Here is a 25,920-nt window from a genome sequence, read left to right on the forward strand (position 1 = left end):
CAGGCAATGTGAGCAAATAAAAGATCACAAAATGGTAATTTTCATCCATACTGTTAGTGGGGGAAATCTTCTCCCATCAATTTTTATTATGTTTAAATATCCTAGCACTCTCAAAGGAATAGATATACATCAATGCTAAAATCTCAATGGTCTATTCGCCTCAGCCACAGGTAAGACAGTTCAGAGTTGATAGACTTTACACAGTCATTCCTTCTCAGAAGTTATAAATTTGAGGGGTATATATTAATACCTTCACCTGCTAAATGAAAGCCTTTCCCACTAGGACAAATTGTGCACAGGCCCTTCCTAAATACCAACCTGATGCTTGATACAAAAAGAACTGACCTAACCAAATGTATAATTTCTCTCTATCAATTCCAATAGACAATACATGTCTATGGACAAGAAGTAGAAAACAAAGCCAAACAGGTAACAACTCCTCTCTTATAAACCTGGAAGCCAATTCCTTATTAAAGTTCTCATAGGGATAGGTCTCCAGGATCCCAGTTAATCCCTCTTGGAGGGCCCCTTTTATTGTTCTGTTCTCTAGTACAACAACAGTAAAAGGGCATGGGATGTCTAGCTGGATCTATCATACTTGATTTAAGCCAAATATACTGGAAGAAAATTCTAAACTTCAGAATCAGACCAAACCTGTATGGAGTTACAAACCCATAGAAAATTTGAGGTTACTTTTAAAAAGTGAAACATTTAACAGTTCAGTAAATTCCACGTGTATTTCTAGTTCTAGTTTCCTTTCTCAAGACTAGATCTTACTTTAATTTTAAGTAAACAAACAAAACAGCCTTTCATAGGCCTCTTTCTCTTCCTTTTAGCCCTAGTCTCCTAAAGTTGATAATGACAATTGGTTTTCTTCCAGCTCTAGGCCATCACCTGGCAATATCCCTACTCAACTCAATGAAGCTATAAAACATGGATTCCAGCCTTATTTCCTAAAAGAATTCAAGGCTATAAGTTCTTGAGAGGGGAGAGCTACGTATCTAGCTAGACATTCACAGATGAGGTCACCCGAGAAGGACCAGAAGTCCACCTGCATAGCCTCACTCATTTTGGCCCGTGCCCTGTGGGAAACAGGGCAGAGAAACAATGTAGGGTCACTAAGGTATAATGTGCAAAGGGCAATGGACCACCTTAAAATATAATAAGTATAAAGGTGTCCAGAGGGGATATAAAACCTGACACATGCAAAACTCCACAGCATTCTCATACCTAGGGAGCAGACAGATCCAGATCTCACCTCTGGAACATAACCCCATTGGCCCAGGCTACCTCTCATTCCATGGGAATGGCCAATTTCAGATGCTTTCTCCTGGAGTGTGACCCTTCCCCTTTTCTTCATGGCCTTTCTCATACAATGCCTTCACTTCTCTAAATAAACATTCTGTATTCCCCATTCATGCTTTCTCATTCAATGCTTTCCAGACAAGCAAGGACTGAGGTTGTGCAGAATAATTTCCACATCCTCTACCCTGTAACACTAAGGCAAAAATGGAAGGAGACAAAGGATTTCAGAGACATCTGAATAGAAGAATCATCAAGACTGAAAAATAGACAAGATGTTTGCTTGTTTGGGTTTGGTCTTGGGTTTTTGTTTCTGGGTTTGCTTTTTTCCTCTACTATCTCTTCTATGTGCCTTTCATAGGGGAGATTATATAATCAAAGGCACTGAGTACTATTAAGATCGATTTCAGGGACACCACCTGTCAAGAGTACCCCATTCAATATTTTTCTTAACAGGCAATCTATTACACAAGCAATCACACAGTTCTGACATTTAGGATATCAAAATATTTCTCAACCACATTGTGCCTCACCATTAGTTTGTTCAGGATATATCTCTCACCTGGATTATTCTGGCAGCTTCCCAATATACCCTGCTTGGTATTACTCCACTCCAATTCCCTCTACAAATGGTAGCCAGAGTACTCTTTCCAAACATAAATCAGAATATGTCATCTCCTTGTTTAAAACACGTCAGAGGCTTGTATACAAGAACTCTCTGTATCATTTTTTTCAACTCTTCTGGAGCAAATCTAATATGGTTTCAAATCTAAGCTTTGTAAAATGCTTTTTTTTTGTATGCACCCTCTCTTTCTCAGCTGTGTAATTTCTTTTAAGAAAGGAACTTCATGAAAATGTCAAGCCAAAAGGAATGAGAATCTGAAAAATGTCCAAAACAATATTAATAATTATATATATATATATATATATATATATATATATATATATATATTCAGAGTGCCTAAAATATCCTTTTCATTGCAGAACCAAATGTTTCATCATGGGTCAGCCTATGACAACTTTCTTTTTATAAAGATAAATGATATAAACAATTAAGATACCATAAACAGATTTGATTCTAAAAATTCCACAATAGTTAAATATTGTTTTAGTTAAAAAACTGTCAAATCAATTTAGTTAAAATGCATTATAATTGTATCACAGTTCAGTTAACAGGTTATATGTCTCAATTATAGAAAATCAGAAAGAGAGAGAGGGAGGGAGGGAGGGAGGGAGGGAGGGAGGGAGAGAGAGAGAGAGAATAACATTATATGAAAACTGTAGCCCCTTGGTGAGGGTATAATCCAGTTAAGCAAGGGAAAAAGAGTCTAATTTCATGTTTTCATTATATTTTAAAATATCTATCCAGTAAAGGCTGCCCTCTAACAAATTAACCTTCATTCATACAGCCAACAAATATTTATGACATATGACATGACCTCGTCTAACAGAATAAAACAAAACATTTTATACAATATATGACATATATAACCTAATTATTTAAACAGATGATTATTCTGGTTCTTGTTTGGTCTGCTACAAATTCACACAGAGTTTTCCTTTATTGTCTCAGGAATACTGTTAAACTCAAAGCTGAGACCAATAGTCATCAAGTGTCTACGCATTCTTAAGACAAGTGCTGACCTATTGGGAGGTGGACAAACCGGTTCAGTGACCACCTACCTCTAGCTTATTTGGGAGAAACCCAGAGAGATTTGTTCGATTTTCTAACAAGAGGAGCGGTAACCTCTCAATGAGAGTAGAAGTTAGGTTTTAAAATTTTTTGCTTCCCTCCTCTTGAGAACATTCTCTCCTCCTTCATGCCAGGAAAAAGGGGAAGCAAGCAAATCCTCTTGAGTAATGGGAGGAATGTTTATTAGAAGGGCAGCTTACACTGCATCTGACGTGTGCACCAAAACTTGTGCCAAACAGATCTCAAGCTCCTTTAGAGGGGCCTGAGAGCTGCCCCCAATAAAAGAGAAGGAAGCCACAGAAGCAAGCATACTTTCAAGAATGATGGGCACAGGGTGGCCCAGAGTCTGTGGCAGGTAGCCAACCAGAGCCATTTTGAAATGATCTTGCCTGAAAGGGCTGCCTGGTTGAGAGAGGAACACCCAGAGAGATGTAATATCAAAGGGTAGAAGTTAAAGGGGAGTCATGAAATCATCGCTGACCCTGCCAAGGCCTCCACAAGGACCTCTGAAAAGGTCACACAAGCTATCAGATAAAGAGCTTGCAGCCGGCCATCTTCCACTATGACACAGGTACTAATAGCTAGATTGTGCCAAGATTAGTCAAGAGAGACTGTCCTTTGCTTCCAGTCACTGTGAATGGAACAAAATAAAATCAGCAGAGAGATTGGAGGTCCAGAATACAGTCTTGTTCCTTTCCCCACTGCTATTCTGCAGAATTTAAGATGAGGCCTGAGCTAAGAAGAGCAAGGCAGCAGTTTTGAATACAAAGAGATCTTTTTTTTTTTTTTGGTACTGGGGATAGAACCCTGGGGCTACACCCCCAGCCCTTATTTTTATTCTTTATTTTTTGAAACAGGGCCTCACTGAGTTCACAAAGGGCATCACTAAATGGCTGAGGCTGGCTGGGAACCGTGATCCTCCGGTCTCAGCTTCCCAAATGCTGGGATTATAAGCGTGTGGCACCACACCTGGCAAGAGAGATTTATTTTTTAACAGTTTAAATTGTAAAATGGATTCTTCTTGTTCAATAAATCAATATCAGAATATCATCAATGAAAAGTCTTATTCTCACCTCTGCGCTTTCATCTTCCCAATTCTTCTTAAGAGGTGAATATTTGTATTCATTTCTGTGTGTTTCCTGTGGCTACTGTAATATATTAACACAAGCAGTGTGGCTTAAGGCAACAGAAATTTCTTCTCTCAAGTTTCTGGAAACCAGAAGTCTAAACTTGGGAAGTAGAAATCAAGGGGCCAGCAGGGCCACACCCCTTCCAGAGATTCTAGGTTCTGGTGGCTCTTGGCGTTCCTTGAATCCTAGCTACAGAAACTCCATTCTTTGTCTCCAAGGTCAAATTGTCTCCCCTCTTTTGTATGTGTAACCTCACTCTCCTCTCTGTCTCTCTGTCTCTGTCTCTCTCTCCCTCCCTCTCTCTCACTTTCGCTCTTTCTCTCTCTGTCTCTGCCTCTCTTATAATGATTTTTGATGGCACTTAGAGGCCTCTACCACAATCCAGGATAATCCCCTAATTTAATCAAATTATTGTAATATAGAAGGTAATATTTACAGGTTCCCAAGATTAGGAAGTGGATATATCTTTTGAGACCATTATTTAGTGTACCAATTTCTTATGCATATCTTAAAATATGAGCAAATGCATACATACAAAATTTGTTCTTTTTTTTTTTTTGCGGTACTAGGGGTGAGACCCAGGGACTTTCTACCTATGGGCTATACTCTCAAACCTATTTTATACTTTATTTGGAAACAGGGTCTCACTAAGTTGCTGAGCGCCTCACTAAGTAGCTGAGGCTGGCTTCGAACCTGTGCGATCCTCCTGTCTCAGCCTCCCAAGCACTGGGATTACAAGTGTGCGCCACCACGCCTGGCTAAAATTTGATTTTATATATTATTTTTTTTTTACTTTCTCACATAAAAGATAATAGACTATGCAGTGTTCTGGACCTTCCTTTACTAATTTAATAATGTAGAGTGAGCATCTTCCATTTTTGTTGTTGTTTCTGTTTTGTTTTTTTTTTTTTTTTTTTAGTACTGGGAATTAAACCCAAGGGAGCTCTACCACTGAACTATATCCCCAGTCCTTTTATTTTTCATTTTTGTGCTGGGGGTTGAAACTAGGGATTCACATATGCTAGGCAAAGGCTCTACCACTGAGCTACATCCTCAGCTCCTTTTTATTTTTTATTTTGAGAAAAGGTCTAAGTTGCTGAGGCTGGCTTGGAACTTGGATCCTCCTGCCTTAGACTCACAAGTTACTGGGATCAACGGCATGTGCCACAGTGCCTAGCAGCATCCTCCATTTTTACAAGTGAGGAGGTAGAAAGGAAATAGGCAGAAAGGGAAAAGGCCTCAGTAGAAAAAAGTTAATTTCCTGAGTTTCCTGAGAGGCAAGGAATACCTGAAATTCCAAAGGCTCAGAGATAAGAAGGATCAGAGCTTCACAAAAGCCATCTGTTTACTAATCAACAAACCCAAGGTGCAAGTCTGGCATTCCTGAAAGGAGACCCTTCAAAGGACTTGCAAATACCCTATGCAAATTCTCCTTGGAATCCCAGAAGTCACCCTAACCAAAAGTGGACTTGCAAGAGGTCAGGCATTGGCCAGTCAGAAGGCAGAGGGGACTTTCCCGCTCGGGACCCCCTCCCCTTCTGGGGAGCTGTTCTCTCTCTCTCGAAGGTCATGTTGGTCCTGAGAGAAGGCAGAGTGCATCTGAGGGCACGTGGCTCGGGGCGACTCTCGAGTAGTGACCTGAAGGCCTCTGCTGGACATCATGGCTGACCAGGCCCCTAGGGGTGACCTGCACCTCTTTTCTGGCAGATCGCGTGAACTCTGGGAGAAAGTAGTTTGCAACTGATGGGCACTTGGCTCAGGCCTGGACCCCGCAGATCGCATGGACTCTTGAAGAAAGCAGCCTGCACCTGAAGGCAATTTGGCTTGGGCTACTCTCATGTATTGTCCTGCCTGACGGCAGCTGCTGGGCCCAGAGTTCCAGCCCGTTCGGGGGTGTTCAGCCACTCTCCCCCCATTCCCTGCTTCTTCCAATAAACCTTTTACTCCCCTTCCTGAGGTCTGCGGGTGTCATTCTTCGCTCACCGTAGACAAGAACTCGCTGGGTTTTCTCTCAAGAAACCCCCGTTTCACAAGTACATAGGACACCACTGAATGGATATTTCAATTTGTTTAACCAGTTCCTTTCAGTTATTTTCATTTTTGCCATTAAAAACAATGGAAAACAGACATGGTGGCAGAAGCTTGTAATCCCAGCATTTGGGAGGCTGAGACTGGAGGATCGCGGTTCATGGATAGCCTCAGCTATTTAGTGAGGCCCTCTGCAATTTAGTGAGACCCTGTTTCAAAATAAGGAATAAAAATTAGGGCAGGAGGTGTAGCTCGGAGGTCAAATGCCTCTGGGTTCCAACCCCAAACCTGCAAAAAAATGGTAAAGAGTTTTGTACGTGTGCATATACATATATGCATGTACACACATATACACGTTTACCAATACAGGTTAAGATAATTTCCCAAAAGCAGAATCTCTTTGTCAAAGGGCATACGTATTTGTAATTCTGTGTAGATATTGCCAAATTGCTGCCTAAGGGACATATCCATCTACACTCCCACCCGTAAAATATGAGCGTGCCAGTTCCTCGTGTACTTGACAGCAGAACATATTGTCAACGAACATTTGGATTTGTGCCAATCTTTTAGATGAAAAATGCCATCTCGATGAATTGCTTGTGTATATGTGAACATTATTCTTAGGAATTGTGGAATATTCCATCATACAAATGAATTCTGCAGCCATTTTTCTATAGTCGGACTTTTCATTTTTTTATTATTTGAAGCAGTACAATTATCATCTCTGAGCATGTATTTTTCCAATATATTGGACTGCTCCTTTAAAATATGTTACTAGCAGTGTATTTGCTCAGAGTTTGAGTATCTAAGGTTCTTGATGTGTGTTGTAAAAAAAAAAGGCTTGTACAAAAGTTTTACCTGTTTTTTTCACCAGTAGCAAGAGGGTCAAAGATCAAAATCTTGCTTGCAATTATTTATAGGAGTTGCTTATGAGTAAGGGGTTTTAGCTCAGGAGTATACTAGGAGCTTATTGTATGCCAGGTATTTTCCTAAATCTTAAAGGCATTATCTCACCTATGAACCCTGTTTTACAGTAGAGGAAACTGAGGCCTCCATCTCCTAGCCAAAAATACTATCTATCTGTGTGTGAGTTTTCAGACCCTATTATAGAGAATTTAAAAAGCTTTACTGAGTATACCTCACAGGGGAAAGGAAAGCTGTTCTCCATACACAGATGATACACAGCCAGTAATACTGCAGGAATTGCAGTCAAGGACTCAAATGCCATTTATTTATTTATATAATATTTATGTAGTACTGGGGATTAAACCCAGGGACACTCTACCTTTGAGCTACACTCCCAGCCCCTTTTATTTTTATTTAGAAGCAGGGTCTCATGGACTTGCTTAGTTTCTCATTAACTTTCTAAGGCTGGCCTAGAACCCACAATCCTTCTGTGTCAACCTTCTAAGTACTGGGATCGTGCATCACTGTACCTGGCTCAAGGACCTTTAGTGGAGAACTCTTTTTTATCAGGAAAGGATACTGAAGACCTTTTTATCTCCTCTGTTTGAGGACATTTCTACTCCTAACCATTTTCCCTACTCCTACCCCTGAGTCCTGGCTCCATAAAATCTCAAGAGCCTTTTGTTTGGGACTAGTCCAGCAAGGAAACAACTCCTGCCTCTGATATTCAGCCTGATTCTCCATCCACATACTATTCCATGGGGGAAAATGGAGGGAGGGGGGAATGGAGGGAGCTCTTTCTTTGGTTTAGCCTTCTAGTATATTAAGCAATAAGTGAATAAGTGCTGAATATTATTTTCTTTTTGACTTGTCTAAATCAACTATCCTGAAGCCTGAAAACTCATATTCTCCAGGGCAGCTGAACTCCTGGCAGAATCTAAGATCAATAGAGGTTAAGTAACTAGATTAAGGTTATTAGCTAATAAGTAATAGGTCCCAGATTTGAATCCTGGGTGTTTCCTAAAAGGTATCTTTTACTTTATAAAGTTGGCTGAGAGTAATTAAACCCATGAGAGGAGCCATTGCATGAAGAGTTCCCAAAATGGTAGACTTGCTACTCATTGCAAATAATATACCAAGTTCTGGTATTAATTTTCACCCTGAGCCCTCCAGAAGCTGAGTATTTGGTTGAGGGAAATAATTTTCTTCTGGATCTGAAAACTCTATAAACTTGCCATTAACTATAATTTCTAGGTTTCCATCTAATGATCATAAAAAACTGCCTGCTCTTTTTATCTGAAAAAAATTTCTCACTAATATGAACTTAGTGTTTATTTATATCTAAACATATTCATTAGTATAAAGATAGAGCCTGAAAATGACACTGTTCTTACTGTCTGAGGATTAAAAATCAATGTGCTAGGATAGAGGTACAGCTCAGTGATAGCATATTTAAGACTCTGTTTTACTCGACTCTATACCTACCTTTCTGTACCTTACTATTTTTATTTTATTTTATTTTATTTTTTTGCACTACTAGGGTTTGAACCCAGGGGCATCTACCTGTAAGCTACACCCCCAGCCCTATTTTTATTTTTTACTTTGAAACAGGGTCTTACTAAGTTGTGAAGAGCCTCACTAAGTAGCTGAGGCTGATCATGAACCGTGACCCTCCTGTTTCAGCCTCTCAAGTACTGGGATTACAAGCATGTGCCACCATGCCCAGTTTGACATCATCTTATTTAAGGTATTTCTCTTGTATGTAGCACAGAAAAGTATAAACAGAGGAAACTACAAATAACATTAACTTGTTTCTTTTACCTGGGATATCCAGACGCTACACATTAAATATAAATACTGATATGATTGAATTTATATCTACCATCACATTATTTGTCTTCTGTTTGGCTATCTAGTTTATGTTCCCTCTTTCTTTGCCTTATTTTTTATCAATAGCATTCCTGCTACTTTTTCTTTGTGTTTGTTTTGTCAACAATTTATTTATGTAAAAATAAAATACACTGTACTTTGATATTTGACAAATATATATATATATATATATTTGTAAGCATTATATATTATATGGTATATATTATATATATTATATATTATATATCATGTAAGCATTACCTCAACCAAGAGATGAAACATTCTATCATTGCAGTTTTCATCCATTTTTCCAGTTAACCCCACCCCAATTATTTGCTAGTCTTATATGCTGTAGAACTTCATGTAAATTGAATCATTAATTCCTCACTCTGTATGCCTCTTCTCACATATTCTGTTGATGAGATTAATCCATGTCATTGTTTTTTAAACTGATAAGAATGGAAACTATACTTGATCTTAGCCAAAAGTTCAAGAAATGATATTTTTTTATTTGAGTAGTATTCTGAAATATAGATGTAAAACCACAATTTGTTTATATTTTCTAATACAGAAGGTCGTTCGAGTTGTTTTGTTATATTGTAAACGAAGTTACCATGAGCATTAGTGTACAAGTGTTTCTTTAGACATATGAACTGGGTAAGTACCTATGATTGCTAAGCCATAAATGCTTCCATTGAATTTCAGTGGTTAATTTATAGATTATAACATTCAGTTTTGGCTTAATACATTGTAATACAAAAGGTTTTTTCATAATTCTAGAACCTAATAATTCTCGAATTCCATTTGCCCTCCTGAATTCTTTTGAGTATAGTTACATTTTAGTTCTACCAATAGCAAAGTCAAGATATGACAATGAGCTGGGCGTGGTGGCGCACACTTGTAATCCCCCGCGCTTGGGAGACTGAGACAGGAGGATCGCAAAGGTTCGAAGCCAGCCTCAGCTACTTAGCGAGGCTCTCAGCAACTTAGTGGGACCCTGTTTCCAAACAAAATATAAAAAAAGGTCTGGGAGTATAGCCCGGAGGTAGAAAGCCTCTGGGTTCCACCTCCAGTACCACAAAAAAAAAAAAAAGATATGACAATGCCTTGATAGAAAGCAATTCCCTTAATTTTTGTTTAAAAATGACTTTATCACATCTTCATTTCTGAAGCATATTCTTACTAGACATCGAATTCTAGGCTAAGTAGCACAGATGTTCCAGGTGATTTTATCTTTCCCAAGGGAAAGAGAGAATTTCCTTTTTACTTCATGAGGCTAGAAGGATGAATGGCAAATCAAATCAATACAATTAGAAAAAGTGTTTTATCAGGAATATACAGCAACATAAGGAAGACTCTAGTATGTTCCTATCCCTAAATCCTGAAAGATATATAGCTCCTCAGCTCTGAAACTGAAGGCAGTTTTGACCTTTAGAAGCATTCAGCTTAGCTCTTTGGCCACCTGCTTCATTCAGTTTCAAAACCTAACAAATGTCTTGAAAGAGAAACCAGCCATGTGTTATAAGTAGAGCTGCTCCCTGACAGTACTGTACAACTTAGAGATTTCAATCTGTCTTTTAGAAGTTTTTGGGCTAGCTCCCACATTTCTTGTGTAGCCACAGAACTATGAAAATATTCCAAGGTGTCACTATAGCATGATGCAACTGCTAAAGGACTGCTGATTTCTCTGTCACCCCCACCCCCAGCCCTTTGCCTGGATGAAAGCTGATCCACAACCTATCCCTAAATAAACAAAGGGCTGGCAATTATCAAGTTATTTTGGAATAATTCTCTTTTATCTGTAATTTTAACTGATGTTCTCAGCTCTCTGATGTCATTAAAATTTATTTGTTTATTTATAATGGTGCTGGGGACTGAACCCAGTCAAGAATTTTGAACTTGAAGTCTACCTCTGAAATATACCCTAAGGCCCTGAAGGGACTTTGTAGTATATCATCTTATTTAGTGGAAGAGTAGACTTCTGGCAACATACTTCATTTCAATATTATATGAAAGTTATATTTTCAATCAATTTAATATTCTTGATGTTTTCCTCCAGATCCCACTGAACTCCCTCCTTTCACTTGTGTGAAATTAAACATCCTTAAAAGTTTATTTGCAATTATTTTTCCGTTAACTACTTTTTTTTTGTAGTACTAGGGATGGAACCCAGGGGCATTCTACCTCTGAGCTATATCCCTATCTCTCTTTTTTATTCTTTTATTTTAAAACAGGGTCTCACTGAGTTGCAGAGGGCCTCACTATGTAGCTGAGTCTGACCTCAAACCTGCAATCTTCCTGTCTCAGCCTCCCAAGTACTGGGATTATAAGTATGTGCCACCACGTCCAGTTTCATTAACTACTTTTTAAAAGTTTCTTTGCTCCATTTTCTATTGACTCTTTATCAAGACATTTCCTTTATAGAGATGAATACTATATGAGAGGTATGAGTAGTTAATATTATTCTGATGTGTATCATTGTCCTTTGACTTACTTTATATTTTTATTTTATTTTATTTTGCAGATCTGGGGATGGAACCCAGGGACATTTGACCTCCGAGCTACATCCCCTACCCTATTTTTTATTATTTATTTTGAAACCAGGTCTCACTGAGTTGCAGGGGGCCTCACTAAGTAGCTGAGGCTGTCCCTGAACCATGATCCTCCAGGTCTCAGCCTCCTGAATGCTGGGATTACAAGCATGTGCCACCACGCCCGGCATTACTTTATATTTTTAATGAATATGGTTTGATACTTTTGTTTTCATGCTGGAAACTGAATCCAGTGCCTCACACAGGCCAAGCACACATTCTATCACCGAGCTCCCTCTTCAGCTCTTGAGGGTTTTTTTTTTAATGTTACTGAACTCTATGGCTTCTGGTATTTGGTGACCTAGATTGGTAACTCTTTCCCATTCCAAATTGGTGAGGAACACTCTCATTCTACATAGCCTATATAACCATGATAACAAAAACATACTTCAAGGAAAGATTTATAGACTAATATACCTTCATTTCATCGAACAGTTTTTGTTTTTTCTTTATATTTAAATTTATCATCTATTGTATTGGGTATTACTAATGTTAACTATTATTTTTATATTAATTAAACAGGATGTTGAGTTTCACTGTGTTATAATATATAGGCATAAAAACATACTTTGATCACTTTTACTCTGCAATACCTCTTCTACTTTCACCGCCACCTATCCCTGCATCCCTTCCCTATACCCTTCTGGTCTCTCTTCTAATTCCTTGGAGTCAGTGTTTTTCAGGATTTTTTTTCCCCATTTGATTTCCACATAGGAGATAAAACACAATTCTTTTCTGAGTCTGACTTATTTTACTCAAAATTATGTTCTCCAATTCCATTTGTTTTTCTGTGACATAATTTCATTCTTGTTGATGGCTGAATAAAATTCCATTGTGTATACATACCACATTTCCCTCATGCATTTATCAGCTCATAGTCTATTACACACCTTGCCTACTGCGAATTGTGCTGCAATAAACATGGATATACATGTATCCCTAAAATATGCTTCCTTAAGTTCTTTTACATAAATAGCAAGGAGTAGAATAGCTGGATGATATTTCATATTTTGAGAATGCTCCATACTGATTTCCACAGTGGATATACTCATTTACGTTCAATTAATGGTATAGAGTTCCTCCCTGTCCCGCTAAATCCTTACTGCAATTTACTGTATTCTTCATGTTTGCCATTCTAAATGGAGCAAAATGGAACCTCAGTGTAATTTTGATTTTCAATTCTCAGATAACTAAAAATGTTGAATATTTTTGATATAATTCTTGGCCCTTTTTATTTCTTTTAAGAAGTGTCCAGTTCACTTGCTCATTCACAATTGGGTTATTTGCTCTTTTAATGTTGGGTTGTATTTTTTTACATGACCTAGATCTTAATCCTCTGGCAGCCAGGCATGGTGACGAAGGCTTGTAATCCCAGTACTTGAGAGGCTGAGATAGGAGGATCACAGGTTCGCGTCCACCCTCAGCTACTTAGTGAGAACTCCACAACTTATTTAGACCCTGTTTCCCAATAAAGAATAAAAGTAGGGCTAGGAGTGTAGCTCAAAGGTAGAATGCCCCTGGGCTCATTTCCCAGTACTGAAAAAAAAATAAAAAACAAAGAAGACTACCTGGCAAAGATTTTTCTCTCATTCTGCTATTTGTCTCCTTGGATGCACAGAATATTTTAATTTTTTCTTTTTTGGTGGTACTGGGGTTCCTGGAAACCTTTCTACCACTAGGCTACACTCCCAGACATATATATATATATATATATATATATATATATATATATAGAAACAGGGTCTCTTAAGCTAGCTGCTGGTTCCAAACCTGCGCAGTCCTCCTGTCTCTGCTCTCCCAAGCACGGGGATTACAAGCCTGCACCACCACGCCTGGTGAAGCTTTTAAATTGATGGCATAGCCAGGTGGGGTGGCGCACACTTATAATCCCAGCATTCGGGAGGCTGAGACCTGAGGATCGCGGTTCATGGACAGCCTCAGCTACTAGTGAGGCCCTCTGCAACTCAGTGAGACCCAGTTTCAAAGTAAAGAATAAAAAATAGGGCAGGAGGTGTAGCTCGGAAGTTGAATGCCTCTGAGTTCCACCCCCAGACCCGCAAAATAAATAAATAAATAAATAAATTTGATGCCATACCATTATCAATTCTTTCTCTCATTTCCTGTGCTATAGGGGTCTTATTCAGGAAGTCTGCCTGTGCCTATATATTCCATGTATCCCTTATTTTTTCCTACAGTTGCAAAGTTTCCAGTCTTACAGTTCTTTGATCCATTTTAAGTTAACTTTTCTGCAGGGTGAGAGATATATCTAGTTTCATTTTTCTACATATGGATATCCAAGCACTTTCATTCTACAAAGCCTATATAACTATGATAACAAAAACATACTTCAAGGAAAAAAATTATAGACTAATATCATCAATGAAAATATATGTAAAAATCTTCAATAAAATATTAGCAAATGTAATAAAGAAAACAAAACTGTATCATTTGCAAGAAAATGGACGGACCTGGAGAACATTGTGTTAAGTGAGATTAGCCAGTCTCAGAAAGTGGAGGGTCTTAGTTTTCACTCATATGTAGAAACTGGGGAATAAATTGAGTTTCCCGGAGGGACTTAAGATAATGGAGGAGAAAGTGTAGTGGAGCAAGGGAGGTGGTCTAGGGTAAGGAGGGAAAGAGAGAACCAATGATTCTGATAGTAACCATAAGTTTAAAAACCATGGTTGGTAACCCTAGTACTTGGGAGGCTAAGACAGGAGGATCGCAGGTTTTATCTCATATGTGGAAATCAAATGGGGAAAAAAATCCTGAAAAACACTGACTCCAAGGAATTAGAAGAGAGACCAGAAGGGTATAGGGAAGGGATGCAGGGATAGGTGGCGGTGAAAGTAGAAGAGGTATTGCAGAGTAAAAGTGATCAAAGTATGTTTTTATGCCTATACATTATAAAACAGTGAAACTCAACATCCTGTTTAATTAATATAAAATAATAGTTAACATTAGTAATACCCAATACAATAGATAAATTTAAATATAAAGAAAAAAACAAAAACTGTTCGATGAAATGAAGTTATATTAGTCCATAAATCTTTCCTTGAGTATGTTTTTGTTATCATGGTTATATAGGCTTTGTAGAATGTGAGTGTTTCCCAACAATTTGGAGGGAAAGAGTTACCAATCTAGGTCACCAAATACCAGAAGCCATAGAGTTCAGTAACATTAAAAAAAAAAAAACCCTCAAGAGCTGAAGAGGGAGCTCGGTGATAGAATGTGTGCTTGGCATGTGTGAGGCACATGCATTAATTTGGGATTGAATGTGTGACTGAATGTGGGGCAATGAGCCACATGGGAATATTTTCCTTTGAAAAAGAGGGTTCCTAAACTACCCTGAGATTTCACCTAACTCCAACTAGAATGATAATCTTTCAAAACACAAACAACAACAGATGATGGCGAGGATGTGGAGAAGTGGGAACTCTTAAAACATTTTTGGTGGGATTGCAAATTAGTGTAACCACTTTGGAAAACAGTATGGAGAATCCTCAGAAGAATGGAAACAAATTTACCATTTGATCCAGCAATATCACTTCTGAGTATCTACCCCAAAAAAAGAAAACCACACTACCATACTAATGCATACTATCTGTGTTCATAGGTGCACAATTCACCACTACCAAACTATGGAACTAGCCAAGACGTCCATTAATAGATGAATTGATTACAAAACTGTGGGATATGTATACAATGGAATTTTACTTAGCCATAAAAAACACAATTACAAATTACATCATTTACAGGGAAATGGATGGAACTAGAGGACATGATGCTAAGTGAGATTGGTCAGTCACAAAATATAAGAAATCAGATGCTGTCCCTAATATGTGAAAGCTAAGGAGAAATGGGTCATAGGAGGAACTCTAGATGAAAAAGGAAATCCTATAGAGAAGCAAATAAGACAACCTAACTGAGGGGATGGGTGGGAGGAAGAAGGAAATTCTCTAAAACACACTTAAACATATTGAAGTCAACTACTAAGCCAAGCATGGGAGGGAATGGGATGGGGAGTGGGTAGGGGCTAACTGGATGATGTGTGCATGTATGTCTACACAAGTTTTTTACCCCATTATGATGTATGTGTATACTGTACCAATAAAAAATTTAAAATAACATAAAGAGGGTTCCTCATTCTTTGGTAAGCTCTTTCCTGGACTGAGTGGTTTGCAGACAGGTATACTGGATGTCTGCAGCTCCTTTACCCTAGGGGAGACCTTAGCATGAAGATAAGAACATCCTTGAGATGCTGTTGAGCTACTGAATTGAAATGACTCACGCTAGCTGAAACATCTCCCAATGATTACGATAACCATTATGTCTCCTTCACATGGAAATTTATTTTGTGGTACTGGGGATTGAAGGCAGGGACATTCTACCTCTGAGCTACAACCCCATCTCTATTTTATTTTTATTTTAAAATAAGGTCTCACTAGGCTAATAAAAGTCTCAGTACTTGCTGAGGCTGTCCTCAAACCTGTGATCCTCCTGTCTTAGCCTCCAAGTAATGGGATTTCAAGCATATGCAAACCACCATACTCAGCTGTAAATTTGTTTTGAGTTGGGCTTTCTTTCAGTGTAATTCCTAATAGATAAAGTATGTCCTAGCATTGTTCAATTATCATCTCCCCATTGTTTCTGCATTCAGAGTAATTTTTCATTTCAAAGAAAACATCCCCTTCCATAATGATAAGTGATATAAGGCATGGAAGAAAACCTAAAAAGTAAAATGTCAAAGAGGAAGATTAAACTTATGTATCTTGGTTTTCCTTTCATTACCAAAGGAGCATAGATAATACAGGGCAATGCTTTTGTGCAAAATTTCTATCAACCAAAGCACAACAATACCAAAGATGGATTGCCCTGTATTTATCCATTCAGAAAACACATCAGATCAGGAGGAATTTTTGGAATGATGACACGGCTCTATTCAAAAACACATAAGCCTTGACTTTGATAAGTGTTGTTTATAACCTTGCCTCTTAAATAAGACTATTCCATGATCCAACAGCATCAACATCAACCATGAGCCTGTAATAACTGTAGGCTCAGGCCCCACCCTAGACCCTCTGTATAACAATGTGGAATTCAACAAAATTCTCAGGTGCTATGTATACATTATTCAAGTTTTAGAAGCTCTGGCATATTACATGGTCAAGAGAAAGATACACCTGATAAAGACAAATCTGTGAAGCCTTGCTCCCTGAAATGGTCAAACTGATTTACTATTTATTTTATAACAGTGGCTATTTATTTATTTTACTATTTATTTTACAATCCTGCTATGCACCAGAATCCCTGAGGAACTTTTAAACTACTGCTAAAACCCAAAGCAGAACCAAGATCAAATGAATCAAAGTCTTTGGAGTGGGGTATAATATGAGAAGCCTTTAATGACTCATATGTAAACCTCTGGCTGAGAATTATTAGTGTGAAGTACTGTGCTCAAGCTTGAGTGTGCTTCAGAATAACCTAGAACACTTGTTAAAATACAGATTGCCAGGCCCCGACACCATTTCTGAGTCAGCAAACCTGGGGTAGGGCCCAGAGAATGTGCATTTCTAACAAGTTTCCAGATATTGCTGATGCTATTCCTTCCAGAAGCACACCGTGAAAACGACTGATGTAAAGAAAGGACACTGACTGAACTGGAAACTTAAAAGGCTACCCAGGGTCACCCCACACACATTAGGAAGGCCTCCAATAAAAGAATGGAAAATGTTGGGTAGATAGGAAGAAATCGGAGCCCTTCCCAAACGGTGGTGGGAATATAAAATGGGTCAGCTGTTATAAAAAAAACAGTATAGAGTTTCAGCAAAAAAAATAAAAATTAGATTATTGTAGGATCCAGCAATCTCACTTTTGAGTACATATCCAAATGAACTGAAAGCAAGATCTCCAAACATCATACCCCCATGTTCACTGCAACACTATTCACAGTAGCTATTCAAAAAATGCAAGCAACCTAAATGTCTGCCTACAGATGAATAAACAAAATGTGGTAGGTACACATATTCCAATATAATACAGCCTTTAAAAGAAGGAAATTCTGTCATATGGTACAACATAAAGGAATCTTGAGGACATTACACGAAATAAAACAAGCCAGAAACAAAAGAGCCAAGTACTGTATGATTTTACTCATATGAATTAACTATCTAAAGTAGTCAAATCATAGAAACAGAAAAAAGAAAGGGTGTTGCCAAGGTTCAGTAGAGTGGAGGAGAGGATACAGAGTTGTAGTTTTGTGAGCTGAAAGAGTTCTAGAGATCTGCTGCACAACACTGAGAATAAGACTACTGTACTGAGCCTTGGTAAAATGGATGTTGTGTAATTTTTTTTTGCCACAATAAATGAATTAGGCAAAATGGTTCAGATAATGAATTTAAAGAAATTATTTGCTTGAATATACATGTATATGCTATTTTATTTTTACAACAAATATTATTTCATTTATGTTGTTGTTACTGGAGATTGAACCCAGCAGCAGTCTACCTCCTAGCTACACTCCTAGCACTTTTTATTTTCTCATTTTTTGAAACAGGTTCTCACTAAGTTGTCATGGGTCTCACTAACTTGCTGAGTTGGCCTCAAACCTGAAATCCTCATTTTAGCCTCTCAAGAATTTGAATTATAAGCATACACCAATGTACCAGCAGTATATTTCATTTCTAAAAGCATTTGAATATAGTTATTTTATAGATTTACTGATAAAATTTTCAAGAAAAAATATTTCAAAAGTGAACTCTGGTTATAACACAATGATAGAATGAATGTTTAACATGTGAGAAGCCCTGGGTTCAATCCCCAGGATGCTCGTGCGCACACACACACACACACACACACACACACACACACACACACACGGAATACTTTAAAAGTATAATTTATATATACTGGACTCTTTCATTCTATTCAAAGTGCTTTAGTTTGAACTACTTCTTTGTGTATACATTTCTCTCTAGGATTCTCTCTGAATCATTAGGTAAAGTATCATTATATTATAATACCACTTTAATCTCTTAACTATGTCCAACACAAATACACTTAGATTTGATCAGATCTACAAAGGCTCTTCTTACCCCAAATCAAGATCTCCTTCTCTCAGATGCATACCTCTACGGGGTATAGTGCCCTTTAAAGGTCTTCCCAGGGAACTCCAGGAAATATTGTATTAAATACCTCAGTGTAGCATACATCTCTGTGTCACTGTCTCTCCAATTAAAACCGAAAGCATTTTTTGTGTGAGGTACTGGGGACTGAACCCAAAGGCAGGTAACCTCTGAGCTACACTCCCAGCCCTATTTTATTTTTATTCTGAATCAGGGTCCTGCCAAGTTACCATGTGCTGGCCTTGAATTTGCAATCCACCTTTCTGAACCTCCAAGGCTGGAGGTTTTTTTTTTTTTTGTTTTGTTTTGTTTTTTTAACCAAGAAGCTTATATACCTTTGGGTCTCCAGAACCTAGATGTGAATCACAATGTATTCAATGAGTCTGTAAAAATACATGTGACTGGGGCCGGGCATGGTGGCGCACGCTTGTAATCCCTGCTCTTGGGAGGCGGAGACAGGAGGATCGCGCAGGTTCGAAGCCAGCCCCGCTGGCTTAAGAGAATCTGTTTCCAAATAAAAATATAAAATAGGTTTGGGAGTGTAGCCCAGAGGTAGAAGGGTTTCCAGGAACCACAGTACCAAAATAAAATAAAATAAAATAAAATAAAGCATGTGACTGAATGAGAGAGCTCATACTATATCTCCTTCCATTTTATACACTACTGATATCTTCAAAGCAGTGAAGTGTTTTCTCCAGGCATATCATTTGGAAGGATTAGAGCAGGCAAACAGATGACAACAGAAAACAATTCCACCTCCATTTCTTTTCAAAGATGTAGTACTCACATAGAATAAAGATGGGAGTTTCTAGGCTATATAGCTCACAACTTTCCCTACAATTCCAAGCCCTATGCTTTACTGATGGCCAGCCAATCACAAATACTTCAGCAACTCACAAGACCTACATATGTTTCAAAGAGAAAATACTTAAAAGTTTATTTAGAGAACTGACACTTTCATTAAGAAATTCTCAAGTATGAACCAACAATAGTCACACTAATTCTAGAAAGTGATAGTTTTTAACAAATTAAGACAACTGAAAGAAAGTAAGGAGTCACTACATAAGTACTTGGTATTTAGTATAGTTGGAGGGACATAGTTAAGAGACAACCCACAGCTTAGCTATCTTTAAAAGAAATCTATCTTTACAAGCTTTAGAGTACCGTGGCCCACATTTCCCCTGATGTTTAAAATATACTGATTTATACTTTTAGAGAATTATATATTTCTTTTGCATTCCTTCTTAAAATAACAAATGCTTTTTGTTGCTATACAATTGTCAAGACATGACAATGATTTATTACAAACTAACTTTACAAGCAGAATAGAACAATGGTGTACTAATGAAAGTTCTGGAGCTATTCTGAAGGATTCCGAACTTGGCTCTATTCCTTACTAGCAATGTGATCTTGTGTATAATACTTAACCTACCTGGGTCTCAGTTTCTTTATCTATAAACAAGAATTAGTTACTAGTACACATCTTAGAGCACCATTGTCTAATAGAACTTTCTGTAGTGATGGAAATGTACTCTGCAATGACCAGTAAAATGTGGCTAGACAAAGTAAGTAAAGTTTAAATTTGTGTTCTATTGCATCTAATTTAAATGTAAATTTGCATAGGCACACATGACTATAGGTACACACAACTATCCTGGTAGGTACAGTTTTACAGAGTTGTAAAAATCATATGGGCAAAGGCATTTAGGAAAGGTCTGCCACATAATAATCAATACATGTTGACTATAAATATTCTTCCATAATATGTCACATCATGGAAAAATGGTCTACAAATGTAGGTTACGTTTTTTTTTTTTTTTTTTGGTGGTACTGGGGTTCCTGGAAGCCCTTCTACCTCCGGGCTACACTCCCAGACCTATTTTTACATTTTATTTGGAAACAGGGTCTCCTAAGCCAGCGCGCGCAGCTGGCTTCAAACCAGCGCGATCCTCCTGTCTCCGCCTCCCAAGTGCGGGGATTACAAGCGTGAGCCACCATGCCCGGCCTGTAGGTTACATTTTTCTTCAACTCTTTTCCTAAATCTTATGGATATTTTTTTTCTCAATACTTGTATTCCCTTGCTAATTCCTTCCCCTTCCCAGTGTCACTGGCTCCACGCAACACCAGACCAAACAGCATGCCAAGCACCACCTACTCTTCCTGGGCCCAACTCATGTAATGAATATTTAGTCTTTCTGAAGACTTTGGCAACTATAACCCACTCAAACTTGGCTTCTTTCAAACCCTACTCCCCCCCCACATTGATGTTTTTACTGTTTTTATCATAATCTTTTAAGTACTGGAATATATTAATTTCCTGTTTGATAACTTAAAAAGGGATTTCATTATTGCCTTTGATAAAACCAATTAGTCATCCATCAGGTTCACACAAAAAATCCCAGTAAAAATTATCACCTCGTTTTTATGACAAGGTTAGGAAGAAATTAGAAAGGGTTATTTAACTTCATTCTTTAGTATAGATCTATGATCTTTGAAAAGCTCTAAATTAATAATACTATATATCTTTTTGATATAGCAGTAATACTCTAGTTCCCAGATAGTCCTGTGACATCAAATCAGTCTTCTCTAGCACAAAGACTCCTAGAACAATAAAAACTGATAAAGATTTCTTCTTCAGCCTGGAGAGGATATAGCTGAGAACATGAGAACAGTTGGCAGAAGAAATGAGAACTGAAAATAGGAATCCTTCAGATAGCTAATAAACATATCAGACAGATATGGTACTTATAATTTTATGTCCTAAAACAGAAAATATTCAGAAATAGGTTAAATAACCTGACTTATGCCTCTACCCCAATGAAGAAGGCATAAAAAGAAAACTGGCCTAGTGTAATAACAGAGAGAAGATAAGGAATAGGGAAGACACATTTTAAAAAATTAGAACTTTTATTTCAGGTATATACTGATATCAAGTGTGTAGTAATTTGAATTATAAAATGAATAAAACTGGGGGGAAAAAAGGGAAAAAAACGAGCCTCTGCTCAGAAATAAGGGTATGCATGGGGATGGAGGGTCAGTGGTTCTAAAATACTTTTTTTTTTAATATAAGAGCATCCTGTTTCTGTAGTAAAATGTTTCTGTCTTTGGACTTCATGTACTTTATTCTCTAAGATTTCTTTTCCCATTCCTAGTAGTTAGACACAATTTGAATATTAGAGAACAAAAACATTGATTTCTCTTATAAAAACTTTTTTTCTGCAGCAACCAGCAGCCCAGGGAAAAAGTAGGAATTAGGCTTGATTCAGGGGCACAACAATAAAAATGTGATGACCCAGAGTCAAATTCATTCTAAGGCCTAATTTCCTGGAGATTATAAGATAGCCCTCAACTTATTAAATTAGGACCACTTACTTTTGAATGGTGTCTCTTCCTTGAAAAGAACCAAGTCCTTATCCTTAGTCCAATTAAGCCCAATAGGGTACTCTTGTTTGGGCCCAAGATCAGAAATGGTTGCCATGGGAAGGTTTTGCAATGCCTGAACTAACCTCTAGAACTGGGGATGGGTCACCTCCCAAATCACACGAACCGTGGAAACAGGAGTTTCCTGAACAAAACAAGAGTTCTGGTACAAAAAAAGGGAAGAAATGGTTGTGGAAGAGGCCATTGATAAAGCATACCATACTTGTAACACCTGACTGACCTGGTATCTAGAGCTAAATGCTTTGACCCATCACTAATGGTGTTCTTTACTGGCCATAACACTACTTAGACTTTGGCCTACATGGCTGCTGCTCTGGGGAAATGGACAATTAAAATGGAAGTTGAGGATGGTAAAGAAACTTCCTAGCTGAACTCAGGGTCATGATACTGACACAGTTACACACACAGGTACTTAGGTCCAACACAGCTGCTCATTAAGTTTGTTACAGAAAAAAATGTAAACAGTAAAAGTGCTGTGGTTGATTTACTGCCCTTATGAAAGTTCAGCACCTGAATAGGACCTGGTATCCAACTAAGTAAAAATGGCAAGTTGACGCCATTCATGAAATAAGGGCCTCCAAAGTGACCGGCCTATTAGTATTGCAAGAACACTCATAACTATAGGGTTTTTATAGGCTAGAGCTATCTTGTTGAGATATAAAGCAATTCAAGAAACACACACAGATGATTCAAAAATGGAATATGGAAAAACCTTGAAGAGTCTATTGAAGTGTATAGTTAATGTGTTAGTAATCTTTCCATTGTACTACATACGGTCTCCAGAATCTTTAGAAGCAAAAGCTTAATGTTCTGTAGATGAGGTTACTTAAGAAAGAGCATGCACCATCAAATTCTGAGAGCGGAAAGCAATTTTTTTCAATGTAAAGAATAATAAAGCCAGGCGTGGTGGCGCATGCTTATCTTCCCAGCATTTGGGAGGCTAAGACTGGAGGATCGTGGTTCGTGAACAGCCTCAGCTACTTAGTGAGGCCCTTTGCAACTCGGTGAGACCCTGTTTCAAAATAATAAAAAATTGGGCAGGGGGTGTAACTCGGAGGTCAAAAGCCTCTGGGTTCCATCCCCAGACCCGCAAAAAAAAAAGAATAATAAAAAAGAATTCCTCTTAATATCTGTTATTGTCAAGGTCGGAAGGAGCAAAGAAAAGGAAAAAAGGAAAAGAGGAGAGGGAAAGGGAGGAAAGAAGAAAGGAAAGTTTTATTCAGGTTTCTAGCCTAGACAGTTCATTTTTTTTATTTTGGGGGGGAATAGGAGGTAGAGATGTATACTAGTTACATCTTTTCTGAAACTGGGAAAGAAACTTAGTTGATTCTAAGTGTATAAAAAGATGCTATCAGGACAATAAAAGATTCACTTGTATGTTATTAGAGTTTTTATAGAACCTGCTGTTTTTGAAATAATTTGTAACAAGTGTAGAGCATACAGGAGTTTTTGTGCATTCCCTTAATTTGGCTTAGCATTTGATTATGTTGAGGACAATACTAGCAACTATACCTCACTGGTTGTTGTGAAGAATTAACCATATATATGTATGGATAAGCATATGAATGTGTGTTTGTGTATTGGGGGTATTTCAAAATTACTCTTTGGAATAAACCTGACAATCAATAAACTAAATGGTGCATTTCTTATCCCTTTCCTATGCCTGGTCACTGAACTGAATAGTATCACATATAAACTGAATGCATTCCTTAGTTAAGGGGTCAGAGTCCAACAGATAGTTATCATTTTTCAAAAACTGGAATGCTCTGTTCCCAAACAAAAATTGTTTGTGTTTCAGTGCTATGGATTTGGAAGAACTGTTTTTGAGGGGAACATCAACTCTGTGATCAGGGAAGTGGTCAATACAATTTGATTGCAGATATAAACATGAAACTGAATCATGAAAGGGGCAAGAGTATCAATTTCTCAAACTCAGGATTTACTAGTTTATAGTATAGAAAAAGCATATCAAGAGTACAAAATTCATTTGTAAAGGAGTTATTTGCCATATATAGATTAATACTTTTAGTTGTATTTATAAATATAAAATGAGTAACATGCTATTTTTAGTATCTTAGCTTACCCACAGATAAACTATTACAATTAAATTCTGTTTAGTCTTTTGATTGCCTCCGTTTAAAACTGAATTTACTATATTTTATACTTGGTTGTTCTTTTAGAATGTGTTATGGGTAGTTTCAAAACATAACACATGAACACATACTATTTCCAGATTTGCACAATTAATCCAGAATTTATTCCATTTCAATTTGCAAAAAGTCTGAAATGTTTTCCATTGACATTTCATGAAAATAAAGTTGTAGTTTCTATCTCAATTGGCAAGAGGTTACCAGAAAAAGAGATAACCTATTACATGGACAGCCATAAAAATCAAGGCAAGAAACAAACCGCATTTTCTAAAAACCCATTCATGTCACTAGATCATTAGATATTAGCATCTCGAAGGCAATGGGATGAGTATTAGTACTTTATAGCTGCAAGCATGAGATCCTACTTTCTACAGTCATCTTTCTTTAAATTGAGATGGAAACTTCCATCTCACTTAAGGATTTTAGAATAAAAAGGATCGGGAACATTTCTTTTTGTCTTTTTCCTACTCCTGACATTATTTTTAAGTCTAGAATTCTTTTTCAAAAGAGGAGACTAGGTTGAATTTTTATTCCTTTGAAATGTCTCTCACTAGATTCCTCATAAACCACTTCTTTACTGAAGTGACTTTTCACTTATTCTTAAATTTCTTAGTCCCTAGGGAGCACCACAGTCTTTATTTTAGTTAGAATTTTATATTAGCTTTGCCTAGAGTTGGAATTTCAGATGGCTTAAAAGCATTTTCGATTTTATTTTTAATAGTGGTTTGTGAGGTATACTTAGCCTTTTGAAAAATAGGTGCCTTTCAGGGAAAAAAAGCCCTAAAATGTTCACATTCTTATAGACATACATGATTTCAGAGCAGTTCTCTAATAAAATTTAACCATGGTTTCAAGAACTGGGCTCATTCAAACCTTCTGCCATTTAACTTCCAAAGGCACTTAATATTTACAGAAACTTATGGAATCTGACAACCTTGCTTAATTTATCTAAACTGATACTGGTTTTACATACTTTTTTGGGGGTGGTACTTGGGGGTGGAACCCAGAGGCTTTCCAGACCCATTTTATACTTTATTTGGAAACAGGGTCTCACTAAGTTGCTGAGAGCCTCACTAAGTAGCTGAGGCTGGCTTTGAACCTGTGTGATCTTCCTGTCTCAGCCTCCCAAGCGCGGGGATTACAAGCATGTGCGACCATGCTAGGCTTACATACTTTTTTTTTTTTTTTTACTAATCAGAATATAAGCAAAGGATTGTTTTTAAAAAATTTAGATCAAAATACTGTTACATCATTTCTATAGATCAAAATACTATTCATTTGTTATCACTTAAATGATGAATTTAAGACATGATTTTTAATTTTACTTATTTAATTTTTTATTTTTTTGAAGTACTGGAGATAGAACCCAGGGGCATTCTACCTCTAAGTTACACCCCCTTCCCTGTTTTTTATTCTGTATTTTTAAAACAGGGTCTCACTCAGTTGTGGAAATTCTCACTAAGTAGCTGTGGATGTCCACATCCTGTCTCAGCCTCCCAAGTATTGGGATTACAAGCATGTGTCACCACATCCAGTTTAAGACAGAAATTTTTAATCTTTGCCTTATTGACATTTTGGGCTAGATAATTCTTTGTTGTGGGTGCTTCCCATACCAAAGTACCTGGTACCTACCACTAGAAGGGAAAGGAGGCCAGATGATGCTAAACCTTGTACTATATACAGAGC

General features: G+C 37.5%; 1 protein-coding gene across 1 annotated transcript in view; it reads right to left on the reverse strand.

Annotated features, from left to right (window-relative positions):
• Positions 1-25,920, reverse strand: part of FANCB (FA complementation group B) — a gene marked incomplete at both ends in the record, with an annotated part of 91,550 nt that overhangs the window by 49,880 nt on the left and 15,750 nt on the right. Inside the window, 2 exons of the mRNA XM_080718798.1 lie at positions 998-1,082; positions 3,196-3,397. Coding sequence (XP_080574924.1) covers positions 998-1,082; positions 3,196-3,397 — 287 coding nt within the window. The remainder of the gene's footprint in view (positions 1-997; positions 1,083-3,195; positions 3,398-25,920) is intronic.

Source organism: Muscardinus avellanarius (genome assembly GCF_963383645.1).
Source record: "Muscardinus avellanarius genome assembly, chromosome: X".
Classification (NCBI taxonomy): Eukaryota; Metazoa; Chordata; class Mammalia; order Rodentia; family Gliridae; genus Muscardinus; species Muscardinus avellanarius.